This window comes from Artibeus jamaicensis, unplaced genomic scaffold, assembly GCF_021234435.1.
Source record: "Artibeus jamaicensis isolate MK-2021 breed Jamaican fruit bat unplaced genomic scaffold, CSHL_Jam_final contig_700, whole genome shotgun sequence".
In the NCBI taxonomy this organism is placed as follows: Eukaryota; Metazoa; Chordata; class Mammalia; order Chiroptera; family Phyllostomidae; genus Artibeus; species Artibeus jamaicensis.
In genome coordinates, this window is record NW_026521930.1 from 6503389 (window position 1) to 6516945 (window position 13557).

At 44.3% G+C, this 13557-nt stretch overlaps 1 protein-coding gene and 1 long non-coding RNA gene across 7 annotated transcripts; one reads left to right on the top strand and one right to left on the bottom strand.

The window, feature by feature from the left end:
- The first annotated feature begins 1393 nt into the window (after window positions 1–1393).
- On the top strand, window positions 1394–12774 carry TMEM219 (transmembrane protein 219). 6 transcript variants are annotated; one of them, XM_037158029.2, is made up of 7 exons: window positions 1394–1664; window positions 1864–2133; window positions 2587–2788; window positions 2876–3065; window positions 9503–9732; window positions 11182–11351; window positions 12668–12774. In XM_037158029.2, the coding sequence occupies exons 2-6, from the start codon at window positions 2057–2059 to the stop codon at window positions 11317–11319; spliced, it is 837 nt and encodes a 278-aa protein (XP_037013924.1). In that variant the 5' UTR covers window positions 1394–1664; window positions 1864–2056; the 3' UTR covers window positions 11320–11351; window positions 12668–12774. The 6 variants fall into 6 exon arrangements, with proteins under 6 accessions (XP_037013924.1, XP_037013915.1, XP_037013906.1 ...); XM_037158020.2 differs by having other exon boundaries at window positions 1394–1619; XM_037158011.2 differs by having other exon boundaries at window positions 1394–1613.
- On the bottom strand, window positions 9721–13408 carry LOC119058680 (uncharacterized). Its single transcript, XR_008392731.1, has 4 exons — window positions 13295–13408; window positions 11176–11373; window positions 10365–10478; window positions 9721–9806 (listed from the first exon to the last, which is right to left on the bottom strand). It is a non-coding gene; the product is annotated as an uncharacterized LOC119058680 (long non-coding RNA).
- Window positions 13409–13557: the final 149 nt, after the last annotated feature.

Genomic DNA, 13557 nt, shown 5'->3' on the forward strand with positions numbered 1-13557 from the left:
TTTCCACCTATGTTTTCTTCTAAAAGTTTTATAGTTTCACCCTGGCTGATGTGACTCAGTTGATTGAGTGCCGGCCTGTAAACCAAAGGGTTACCAGTTTGATTCCCAGTCAGGGCACATGCCTGGGTTGTGGGCCAGGTCCCCAATGTGGGGAGGGCACACGAGAGGCAAGCACACATTGATGTTTCTCTCCTTCTCTTTCTCCCTCCCTTCCCCTCTCTCTAAAAAGAAAGAAATCTTTAAATAAATAAAAATAAAGTCTTTAAAGTTTTATGGTTTCAGCTGCTTCATTTAGTTCTTCCATGCATTATAATTAACTTTTGTATATGGTGTAAAGATAAGGATTTAACCTCCTTCTTTTGTATGTGAATATCCAGTTTTCCCAACAGCATTTATTGAGTAAGACAATTTTTTTCCCCACTGAATGGTTTTGGCACCCTTGTCAAGTATCATTTGGCCTTACATGAGATGATTTTGTGCTGTAAATTCTGGAGGTAGTACAGAAATGACATGATCTCTGTCTTAAGGAGGCCCCAGTAGAGTTTAGTACTCAAATTCTGTTTCTACATTAGTTGTCCAGTGCTGGTTGTGTTCCGTGGACATTTGGGCCCATGTTTTCCCATACTTTGTCTCAGCTTCCCAGCCAACCAGTGAGGTATGCATGGTGATCCTCTTTACAGAGGAATAAACTCGATCCCCAGAAAAGCATGGTTGTAGCTTATGGAAGGGCACAGAGAGGAAGGATTTGAATCCAGGTTCTTGGCTGTATTTGTCCTGTAATTTCAGGTAAGATGGACCTCGGCGTTCTCAGCTCTAAAATGTGGATAAAAGTGAAATGAGATGGTATCTGTAAAGCAGCCTTGCAGCTTGTAGGATCCTACTAATTAAGGAGTTACTAGTCTAGCCGCATGGCTCCATACACATTGGATCCCTGTGGCAGCGTTCGCAGGAGACAACTGATGAATGTTTCTATGAATGTTTTGTTTTTTTTGCTTCTCACTCTCCCCCCTTCCACTCTCTAAAATCAATAAACATATCCTACTGTGAGGACTTAAAAAAACAAAGAAAGAACAAAAGAAGTGACTAAAGGTCAGGGGCCACAACTGATGCGAAAACGTTTAATATGATTATTTCTGGCTTCAGAGAAGAACGGAACCTCTACTTATCCCGGAAAACCAAAGTCCTGGAATTGGAGCCCCACCCCAGGGCGGGCCCAAGTCCTTGGCCAGAACCTGGGCGCGGCAGGACTGTGCTACTGGTGCGGGTGGGAGCTTAGCACAGAGAACCGCGTTTAAGTACCCTCACGGTCTGCGCGGGGGGGGGGGGGGGGGGGGGGGAGCTTACAGTTCTAACAACGTCTCTGGGGTTAGTCCCCTTGCCTCTTTACCTTGTATGCACCTTCCGCGAAGTTATATCTTCCCCTTTACCCCTTCATTGGATATCCTCTTGGTACATCCGCACACTGATTCGAGGAGAGGCAGCCGCAAGCTTGGGCACTGCGCATGCGAATCCCCGCCAAGAGGTGTGGGGAGGGGGGTCGGAATCACAGACTCCGCCCCTTCGCGGCTCCACGCGTGACGTTGCGGGGGCCCGGCTTCGACTGGCTCCGAGTGGTGAGAGTGAGCGGCTGGCGCACTCCAAGCAGATAGACTGGGAAGGGATGCGTGTGTAGAGTTCCTGCTGGGCGGCTAGGGGAAGGGGAGGCCCAGGGGCACCATCAATCTCTGACCCTTAGCCTCTGCCCTCTCCCTTCCTGCCTTTTCCTACTTTCCAAATGTGCCGGGACGGGAGGCAGGGCAGGGGGCTGAGCCTTTGTGACACCTGCATTTTCCTGGAGCTCTTTTATCCTCATCCTCTTTCCAGATGTTCCTTTGCATCGCTCCTGGGAAAGAGCACTTCACTTGGAAGCAGGAGACATCTTGGCCTCACCGTTCCTGTGTTAATGTCCACGAGCCTCGGTTTTACCCACAGTATTTTTTGCCTTGCCTCACCTGGTTTTGAAGATAAATATGACACTGAAAAATAGAAAAGAAATGGTCACTTGTTGAGTTCCTGCATGGCCAAGTATTATACAAACTGTTTTATCTGCCGCATTCAGTCCTCATTACCTGGTTTAGAGCTCCCATTTCACAGGTCCTTAAACTTCCAAAGTTTGATTTTCTTATAGAGCCAATGAATGGCAGAGGATTCAAACTGAGCAGTTTAACTCCAAAGTGGGTTTCTTTTGTCAGACACTTTCTTTGGGCTATTGGCTAGGACTCTTCTGCAGCCAAACCCTAGCTCCAGAACAGCTGTTTCCTGAGTTTCTGCCTTAAAGAATTCTCCTTTTTAGGTTCCTTTTTCCAGCACAGCGTGTTCTGCTCTACTTCTGCCTTATTTCAGAAATAAAAAGCAGCAACATTTATTGAGTGGTACAGGGAGATGAACAATTGGAGTTAAGAGCCTTAGATTCTTGTCCTGCCTCTGCTACTGTGTGTGGCTTTGGGCAAGTCCCTTGTTTTGGTGCTTTAGCTTCCCTTTGAGTAAAATGGGTAAGTGCCTTCTGACTGGCAGGCTCTTGTCCAGTGTTCCCTTCCTGTCCTCCAGCAGGCTTTCCGTGGAGGCCCAGACCCCTCTACTCCCCATGGGCAGCTGCCAGGCAGGGCACAACCTGCATCTCTGTCTGGCCCACCACCCACCTCTGGCCTGTGCCACTTTGATGGTTCTGCTTCTTGGCCTTTCTGGCCTGGGCCTTGGTGGCTTCCTCGTCACGCACAAGACTGGCCTGCGCAGCCCCGACATCCCTCAGGTGAGTACCCTCCTGCTCCTCTGTCCCATGTAGGCCTGCTCTTGCTGATAATCTCTCACCTCTCAACCACCTTTCTTTTGCACACAGGACTGGGTCTCCTTTTTGAGATCTTTTGGCCAGCTGACCCTCTGCCCTGTGACTAGGAAAGTCACAGGGGAGTGGCATGCATCCCACATTGTGGGCTTGCTGACCACCTTGAACTTCGGAGATGGTCCAGACAGGAACAACACCCAGATATTCCAAGCCAAGGTTCTGGGTAGTCAGATGGGATGGAAAGGTGAGATCAAGGAGGACTGTGGGATTGGACATCAGAACACTCCCCAACCTGGTGACCTTAAGCACATCCCTCGGCCTTAGTCACTTCTGCTATAATAAGCACTAGATACTTACAGGAAAGCGATGCCCACTGTGTATGTTCTCTATAAATGATTTCCTTCTCCCCTTCCAGCTCTAGGGTTCTTTGATTCTGTCCTTGGAGATGTGATGAAATGGGCTAGATTTGACCTAAATTTCTTTGATATCCCTCTTCATTCTTATGGCCTTCTCACCAAAGCACCTCTTTCCTTAGGGGTACCTAACAAGCATGTTCTGTTCAGTTAAATGTGTCTTTACTACCTGTTATGTGCTTAGCACAGCTCTATGTGCAGAGGAGGATTCAGAAAAAATTAGACATCACCCATTTCCAAAGCACTTAAAATCTTCTGGGAAGATGATGAGTGAGAGTCAGTGGGTTCCATTAATTCCTGTGTGAGATTTGGCCTCAGGTTCATTATCTTAAAAAAATGGGAGATGAAGAGGGAGGAGGAGAGAATGGTGGAATTCTCTGACTTCTGAGGTCCTTTTCAATATTATTATTCTAAGATTCTCCTATGAATCATATATGTCTGTGGGGGAGTAGGTTTTTGTATGTGTAGGTGTGTATTGTGTGATCAAAGAGCAAGAATAAAGGAATATGTCTGATATATAGCAGTCCTTTTTCTTCCAACCTCCCAGCTCTTGGCAACCACTAACTAATCTACTTCCTGTCTCTAGATTTGCTGTCTCTAGATAACATATATTTTTTTGGGACTGGCTTCTATCACCTAGCATAATGTGTGTGTGTGTGTGTGTGTGTGTGTGTGTGTGTGTGTGTGTTTTTAAGATTTATTTATTTATCTTTAGAGGGGAAGGGAAGGAGAGAGGGAGAGAAATATCAATGTATGGTTGCTTCTTGTGTGTCCCCTGCTGGGAACTGGCCTGCAACCTAGGCATGTGCCCTGACCGGGAATCGAACTGTGGTTGCTTGATTCCCAGGCCTGCGCTCAATCCACTGAGCTACACCAGCCAGGGCACCTAGCATAATGTTTTTAAGATTCATCTATGTTGTAATGCATAGGAGTACTTTTTTTTTTTTTTGCTTAATAGTATTCACTGTATGACTATTCCACATTTTATTTGTCTACTCGTCATTTAATTGACATTTGAATTGTTCTCACCTTTCGGCTATTGTGAATGATGTACAAGTTTCTGAGTGATCATGTTTTTTTTAAAGATGGGAAGGGAGAGAAAAAGAGGAAAGAAACATTGATGTGAGAAACATCTATCATTTGCCTCTCTTATGCGCCCCAACTGGGGACAAAACAACCCACAACCCAGGAATGTGCCCTGACTGGGAACTGAACTCCTTGTGGGATGTTGCCCAAGCAACTGGGAGTCACACTGGTCAGGGTGTGATCATATATTTTTATTTCTTTTGGGCATACAACCAGGAGTGGAATTGCTGGGTCATATGGTAACTCCATTTATATTTATTTATTTTGGGGGAGAGAGGAAGGGAAGGAGAAAAAGAGGGAGAGAAACATCGATGCACAAGAGTTACAGTGATTGGTTGCCCCTCACATGCCCCCAGCTGGGGACCTGGTCCACAACCCAGGCTTGTGCCCTGACTGGGGATTAAACAAGTGACCTTTTGGTTTGTAGGCCAGTGCTCAGTCCACTGGGCCACATCAGCCTGGCCAGGGTCAACTCTGTTTAATCTTTTGAGGAACTGCCAGCCTGTTTTCAAAGTGGCTGTACCATTTGATATTCCCACCAGAAATGTATGAAAGTTTCATTTCACCACACCTTGCCCAACGCTTGCTATTATCTGTCTTCGATTATAGCCCTCATCGTCATTGTACAGTGGTGTCTCACTGTGATTTTGCTTTGTGTGTTCCTGGTGACTAATGACATGGATAATTTTTTCATGTGCTTATTAGCCATTTGCATATTTTTGGAGAAATGTATACGCAGTCTTAGCACATTTTTAAAATTGGGTAATGTGGCCCTGGCTGCTGTGGCTCGGTGGATTGAGTGCTGGCCTGCAGAGCAAGGGGTCACTGGTTTGATTCCCAGTCAGGGCACATGCCTGGGTTGGGGGCCAGGTCCCCAGTTAGGAGGCTTGCAAGAAGCAACTACACATTGTTGTTTCTCTCCCTCTTTCTCTCTCCCTTCCCTTTTAAAAATAAATACATAAAATCTTCTAAAAATAATAAAATTGGGTAACATGTCTTTTAATTATTCAGTTGTAGGAGTTCTTTATATATATATTTTCTAGATACAGGTCTCTTACTGGTGTATCATTTGTAAATATTCTGTCACATTCTCTGGGTTCTTTTCACTTTGCTGATGGTACACTTTGAAGCACAAATGTTTTTGATTTAGATGAATTCCAGCTTACCTATTCTTCTATTGTTGCTTGTAATTTTAGTATTATATGTAAGAAAACTTTGCCTCACCCAAATTCTCTATGACTTACTTCTATATTTTCTTCTAAGAATTTTATAATTTTACCTCTAATATGTAGGTCTGTGATCCATTTTGAGTTAATTTTTGGCTATTCTGGATCCTTTAAATTTCCATATGAACTTTAGGATCAGCTTGTCAGTTTTTGCCTCTGCAGAGAAGCCCTGTTTTAAAAATAATGGTCAGAAACAAAGTAGCATTAAAAATTATTTTGAATAAAATTAGAAATGAGCACCTACTATGTACCAAGCATGGGGAGTTTAGAGATCTGTTAGACATGGACCCTCATTTCAAGTTGCTCATGGCCTAGCAAGGGTACAGAGGTGAACAGAAATCAGTACCTTGCAATGTGTGAAATAGAACACAAAGTACAGTGGGAGTACTCAGAAGTCTGCCAAGCAGGGGTGGTAAAGACAGGCTTTTCCAAGGATACAGGGCCTGAGCTGAAGCATGAGGTAGGCCTGTGAGGGTACCCTTCCAGCCAGAGGGAAGAGCATATGCAAGGGTATGCAGATAGAGGGACTATGCTAGTATGTTTAGGAGCTTCCAGGGGGATACAGGGAAAGGACTGTTGAGTGCATGCCAGGTCATGAACCTGAAGAAGCAGGCAGAATCCCATGGATGGTCTCATGTGCCAAGTCAAGGTAGTTGGTCTTTATCTAATGCACTGGGAAAACACAAATATTTTAATCAGGAAAATAGTAAAATTTTGTTTACATGTTCTTTTAAAAAGATAATACTTGTTGGCTGAATGCCTGGAAAGAATGCGTCCAGATACAGGAACACCAGTTGGGAGGTGGCTACAATAAAAAGATGATGAGAAAAAACTGAGCTAAGACAGTCCTGTGAAAAAAGGTGACTGATTTGAGGGAGACATTAGAAGTGTGAGATTTACAGGACTTGGTGACAGATTCAATGTGGATACATAGAAAAAAGGGGAGTTCTCTCATAGAATTTCACATGTAAGTTTCTCAGTTGTAATTCTGATGGATATACTGGTCGTATATGTCTTTTTTCACTTAGGACATCATGCCTTTTATATTAGTGCAAAAAAACAAAAGCATTATTTTAAAGGAGGTAAAGTGATTCATTAATGGTTAGGCCGACATTGGTTAATGCTTTCCCTGTTGTTAAACATCTCTATTGTTTCCTCCTTTTTAAAAATGGAATCAGAATAAGTATCTTGGGATATTTTGCATTTTTCTTTTGAATTTTTTTCCTTAGGATTAGTTTCTACAAATAGTATTATTGAGTCAAAGGATATGGCGCTCCTTTTTTTTTACCCTAAATATTCTTTTCTTTATATAGACAAATGCTTTATGTTGTGAATTCAGACCACATGGAAGTATCCAAAAGCCCTCCTACTGCCCCTGCAGACTTGACAGTTTGGTGGGCATTTTCTTAGTCCCTCTCTGCACCCAGATGACAACAGATAATAGCCAAATGATCTTCCAAAAGATGTCACCAATTGAGAGTCCCCATGTCCCCATATCTTCAACAACTCTTGTTAGTATCACTCTTTTTAATTTTTACCAATTTAATGGGCAAAGGAATTACCTAATAGTTTTAATTTACTTTCTCCTGATTGCTAGTGAGGTTGAACATCCTCTAATAAGTTTATTGGCCATTTTCATATTTTCTCTGAATTTCCTGTTCATACTCTTTACTTATTTTTCTTTGTCTTTATTTACTTGATTTTTAGGTCTTTATACATTATGGACAGTAAACATTTTACCAATTAAATCTATTATAGGTATTTTCAATCAGTTACTTGTTTTTTAAAAAAATATTTTATTGGCCCCTGGCTAGTGTAGCTCAGTGGATTGAGCGCGGGCCTGCGAACCAGAGTATCACTATTCGATTTCCAGTCAGGGCACACGCCTGGGTTGCAGTCCAGTTCCCAGTGAGGGGCGCACGAGAGGCAACCATACAGTGATATTTCTCTCCTTCTCTTCTTCCCTTCCCCTCTAAACAGAAATAAATAAAATCTTTAAAAATATATTTTATTGATTATGCTATTACAGTTGTCTCAATTTTTCCCTTTTGCCCCCTCTGCCGGGTACCCACATTCCCTCCAGCAGTACCCCCTCCCCTTAGTTCATGTCCACGCATTGTGCATGTAAGTTCTTTGGCTTTATTTCCATTTTGTTTAGTTCTTTTTAAAAAATTTTTAAAGATTTTATTTATTTTTTGTTTTAGAAAGAGGGAAAAGGAGGGAAAAAGGGAGAAAAACATCACGTATGAGAGATACGTTGATTAGTTGCCTCTCATGTGTCCCCTACTGGGGACCTGGCCTGCAACCCAGGCACGTGCCCTGACTGGGAATCAAACTGTCAACCTTTTGGTTCGCAGGCTGGCACTCAATCCACTGAGCCACACCAGCCAGGGCTTTTTAGTTCTTTTTCTTCAGTTTGACCTGTTCTTTCATTTGGGCCATATTTCTTTGTCTCCTCATTTTGGCATCCTCCCTGTGTTTGTTTCCTTGTGTTAGGCAGAGCTGCTTTTGACTCCCTGTCTTAGTAGCATGGCCTATTTTAGCAGAGCACACTGTAATTTGGATGGGGTGGGGCCTTTGGTAATCACCAAGGTGGGGCAGCCCACGTGAGCCAGGTTGATGGAGTCACAGATACGGTGTTGCCTCTCTGTGGCTCTGTGTGGGAGAGGGCGCTGAAAAGGGACAGTGGCTGCTGCCTGTCCTCTGGACTTTTTTCTCGGAAGAAGCTGTTCCCTGGCACTTGCCCTGATGCCAGACACTTCAGTTTCTCCCCACACACCACTGGTGCCCTTCCAGCTGCTGCCCTGGTGCTGGAGCCCAAAGGGAGTGAGTCCGTGTTAAGTCCTAAGTCCAGTTTGGCCCTCTAAGAGGAAATACCTGAGAATCCTGCAGTTTCTTCTACTGTCCCCACCCACACTGGTTTTCCCAGCCAGAAGTTATGGGGCCTTATCCTCCTGGCACTGGGAATCCTGAGCTGGGTGGTCTGGTATGGAGCTGGGATCCCTCACTCTCAAAGTATCCCTCCTGATGTTTATACACCACATGTAGTTGTGGGACTGCCCATTCTGCAGCTCCGCATCTCCACTTACCCTACCCGGCTAGGTGAATGTGACTTCTCCAATTCCTCAGTTGTCAGATTTCCATACAGCTCGATTTTCTGACAACTCTAGATAATACTTGTTTTGTAGCTTACTTGCCGTTTTTGCCCTGGTTGTGCGGGGAGGTGAGCTGTGTTTACCTACACCTCCATCTTGACCAGAAGTCAAAAAAACTGTGACTTGTTTTTAACTTACCTTTCATTGTGTAGAAGTCTTTAATTTGTTATGAGGTTAAGTTTATTTCTGTTACTCTTTACTCAGGCTTTTAAATGTGTCTTTTTTTAGGAGGGGCTTCTCAACCTTAAAATGACAAAATATTCTTTATTTTCTTATAATATTTGCCTAGGTTTTTGTTTTGTTTCCTTTTTTTTTGTATAGGTCTTTAATACATCTGGACCTTATTTTATAGTGAGATAAGAGTCTAATTTTCTTTCCCAAATGGAAATTGTCCCAAGGCCATTGACTAAATAGGCTACTATATTGTCCCACTAATTTGAAATGGGATGTGAACCTTTTCCTGTATTTTGGTACCTAGTGGAAAATGTTTTATTTAAAAAGAACAAACTAACTTATACAACACTGACAGTGTGTATCCATCCCAATCTCATTGCAACTTTGTAATCACTGGTGTATTTGTTTTGTTGTTTTGAAGCTAATTTAATTTTTGTTTATATGGGTACCTAGTTATTTTCATTTTTTCAGTGATGTAAATGATGGCGTATAGAGTACTTTATTGAATAGAATCAGTGCCAAACCACTTGGTACTGTCCTACAGTAGAAATGAATAGAAGTCTGAAAATGGGTGGTTCCCACCCGACCCTTCATGTTCTTCCATCTCCTCTCTGGTGCCTCCCATAGGACCTTCTGCAGGAGAATGGGTCCTTGTTACAGCCAGGGTCACCACGGAAAAGACCCCAGGAATCTGCCTGTATTTTAGTGCTGCTCCAGGACTTCTGCCCTCCAGCCAGCCACCCATATCCTGCTCAGAGGAGGGAGTAGGAAATGCCACCCTGAGCCCTAGGATGGGTGAGGATTGTATCAGGGTATGGAGCCAGGAAGGCATTGTGCTCACCAAGCTGCTCACGGCGGTAAGAGCTTCTTCAGGTTATCAGGCTTTCATAGATGTCTTTTGCTGCATGTTGTGTCTTGAAGGCAATATTACCTATTGGATAAAACATAGGTTTTGTAATCCTGACTGGGAGCCTGTGTGATCTTGAATAGCACCTGAATGTCTATGAGCCTCACTTCCACATCTGTAAAACAGAAAACATGATACTATCTCCTAATTTGAAAAAATAAATGAGAGTGAGTGTACCCAGTACAATGCCTGGTACATAATAGAGACTTGATAAATGATAGTCAGTACTATTAACTATTGTCTTTAAATACAATTAAACATGACCTCTACCTCAAAGGAATTCAGAAGCTGGACTAGGAGGCGTAATAAGTTAATTGGTAGCATAGAGATGTGAGCAAAGTGTTATTCAATCACAGTATAAGGAGCAATTAACTCTAATATGAACATTTATGGAGAGTGTTTCACAGACATGGTGGCATTTAAAAAAGGGACTCATGCACAGTAGTATACAGAGTGCTTTCAGATTCATTATCTCATTTGATATTAAAACAGCCTTTTGAGGTGGCTGTTATCATCCCATTTTACAGAATGAGGAAACAGGTTCAGAAAGAGGGAGTAAATTGCCCATGGCCATACACCTACTTAAGCAGCAGACCTAGGCTATCAACCTAGGCTTTCTGACTCTGAGTCCCAGCCTTGTTCTGTCCTGTCAGGATGATCCCTGGAAATGTCAGGCTCAGTGAACTGCATACCAGCCTGCAAACCAAAGGGATTGGATTATCAGTCAGAGAATTTAGGCAGAGAATGCACTAGAGGGGGTTCAGGAAAGAGGCAATACATTTTAGGCATAAAGGACCAGCATGAGCACAGGCCTAGAGAATGAGAAGTGTTTAGCCTTTGAGGACACTTCTTGATGAGGGGCTTAGGAATGACTTAGGGTAAGAAGCAGGAGAGATGCAGGGGTCTGAGCATGAGGCACTGCTATGCCGGGATAAGATGCTATGACTAGACACTGCAGGCATGGGGCCGCTGATGTCGAGTGGAAGACACTAAACAAGTGGAGGAGAGAAACCAGTTAGGAGGCTGCTACATACTCTTCCCTCACACTTGCAAAGACCCTGGTGAGGAGCATCACCTGAGAGCTTGGAATCAGAGAAGATCTTGGTTCCAGACCTGGCCCTGCTTCCACATCTTTAAAATGTGGATGATAGTGAATTCTCATAGTCATTGTTAGGGGGTTCAATGGTTGGGCAAGAAAGCAATTTGTAGACCATGGAGACAGCTTGTATAGAAATAACATTTCCCCTTTAGTTACTCCTTGGTTGTGGAGAGGCCTTCCCCACCATGGAGGCTTCTCTCCATAGACTTGGGCTGGGAGTAAGATGTCTTCCTAAGGGAAGATTCTCTATCCTTCCTCTGTCTCATTCATATCTCCTTCCCTCCCTGTACCCACCCTTAGGAAGAGCTGGCTCTGTGTGGCTCCAGGCTGCTGGTTTTGGGCTTCTTCCTGCTTCTCCTTGGTGGCCTTCTCTGCTTTTTAACTGCTGTGTGCTTTCATCCACGCCGGGAGTTGTCCTGGTCTAGAACTCGGCTCTGAGGGCACTGGCCTAGTTCCTGTCTTGTTCTCAGGTAAGGTATTTTTGCCCCAGTCCTGTGAGAGTAAGGGGATGGGGTAGGGGTGGGAATTGTAACCGAGATAGAGTTATTTCTAAATGATATGGTTTGGTTTTACTTATTTTTAAACTTTATATAGATTGAATCGTACATATTTTTTTGTGCCTGACTTCTTTCGGTTAACATTTGGATTTGAGATTTACCCATAGCTTGCCCTGGCTGGTATGGCTCAGTGAACTGCATACCAGCCTGCCAACCAAAGGGATTGGATTATCAGTCAGGGCACATGCATGGGTTGCAGGCCAGGTCCCTAGTAGAGGACGCACATGAGGCAAACACGCTGTGATGTTTCTCTTCCTCTCTTTCTCCCTCCCTTCCCTCTCTAAAATTAAACAAATAAAACCTTAAAAAAAAAAAGATTTACCCATAGCTCTCCTTCACATCCAAGCTTTTTGGTAACTGGTAGATTAAGAGGGCTCAAATTTGATCATGTGTCCTGGGATATGAATCCTGTTTGCCTTGCTTTTTCATGAAATTCTGTTACCCAGTTTTATTATGCAAATTATGTAAACTTCATCTTGAACTGCTCAAAAGAATTGATTGATTATGCCCAAGCACTTTACATGCACTTTCTCTTTTCCATTAGCCATCACTACCCTTAGGAAAAGTTGACTCTGCCAACAGAATCTTTGGATGAACACAGTCTCACAAAGGTAGCAGTGTGTAGGAAACATACTGGCTAACTAGTTTGTGTGTCAGCTCATTAAGAAAAATAAAATATTTCTGTAAAATAGTCTTACCCTGTCAGGTGGGTCTCATACAATATGAGAGTCATATATTGTGCTTCCAGCTCTTAAATTGTTCTCAGCTTTAGCCAGCTGCTGTGCCCTAGGACATAACTATGGAAGAAGTAGAAATAACTTGGGCCCAGAGAAAAGCCAGTGGAACCAGACATTCGAGATCAACTTTGCTTATTTTGCTTAGGGCTAGGACTAACTGCTGCAAGCACCTATTTGAGACAGGAAATGAGGCACCCTGATGCCAGGTTAAGATGCTATGAACTGACACTGCAGTCCATGGGGACCGGTGCTGAGTGGAAGAGACTGGTGAGGTGCAAGGGAGAGACCAAGCCTTAGATCTGAACAGACTGGAAAAGGAATACTTTCTGGTGCCAGGCAGATCCTGGGGTCCTGAGGCCATCCCAGTTGGACTGAGTGCCTGTACCTATCTCTTCATTTCCTCTGCTCTTCCCTCAATTTCCGCAGCCATTCCAGAACTTCCCCCAAGGACTTTCTTACCTGCCTTTTTTTTTTAATTTTATTTTTCCCCAGGTGTGAATCAACTTCTCTGGCCTTGGTTCTGAGTTGGAAGAGATGTAACAGAAAGTGGAGAGCTAGAATGCCGGGGGGGGGAAATTAAAAGATTTTTTGCCCATTGCTGCCCAGTGTGTTTATTGGGAATTGGATTGACGTGGGAATTTTAGAGTAGACTGGCTCAGGAGGCTGGGGGAACTTTTCCTTGTTGATTCTTGGTGTGGGATACAGGTTGTCACAGGGCATGGGTTAATGCAGCTATTCCCACGGTTGTACCTTGGCTTTGGTAAATGCCTGGTTTTGATCCCCGCTCTGTCACCATATGCCTGTGATGATTTCAGCCAGTTGAGAGAGTCAGGTGGGTTTGGTCAAGGGAATGCTTGTACATAATGCAGTATGACCTTCGACGGGTCATGAAACTCTAAAAGGCTTCAGTTTGCTATAAAGATTTGACAGGTTAGCCAGCAAAGATTCCTCGACTTGGGAGATGCATGGCCAGGCTCCCTGGTTGCCAACCTGAGCAGCCCAGTTTCCCGCCTTTTCAGCGCCCAGCACCAGCCTTCCCTTGCCCCTCCCATCGTCTATCCTGCACGCAAGCGCAGATCAGGGCTTTTCGCCTTCCACCCAAACCCCCTCAAAGCTTACCCTAGCAACAAGCCTTGGCTCACGGCTAAGGCGGGGCGAACGCAAGATCCACAGTCCCTCCAACGCCAGTTGTCCGAAAGCGCGCTGGGCTTCACCCACTCGGAGTTGAGCCCTTTACCCCGCCCCTCCCACCCAGGTCCGCGTGGCGAAGCGCGTGCGCACTCTGGCCCCGTGGCTGCCTGTTTTCACAGCTGAGGCAGTAGGAAGAGAGGGGCGGGGCTGTTTCTTTTGGAGCCCCGCCTCCTTTCGCCAGGCTGATCTAC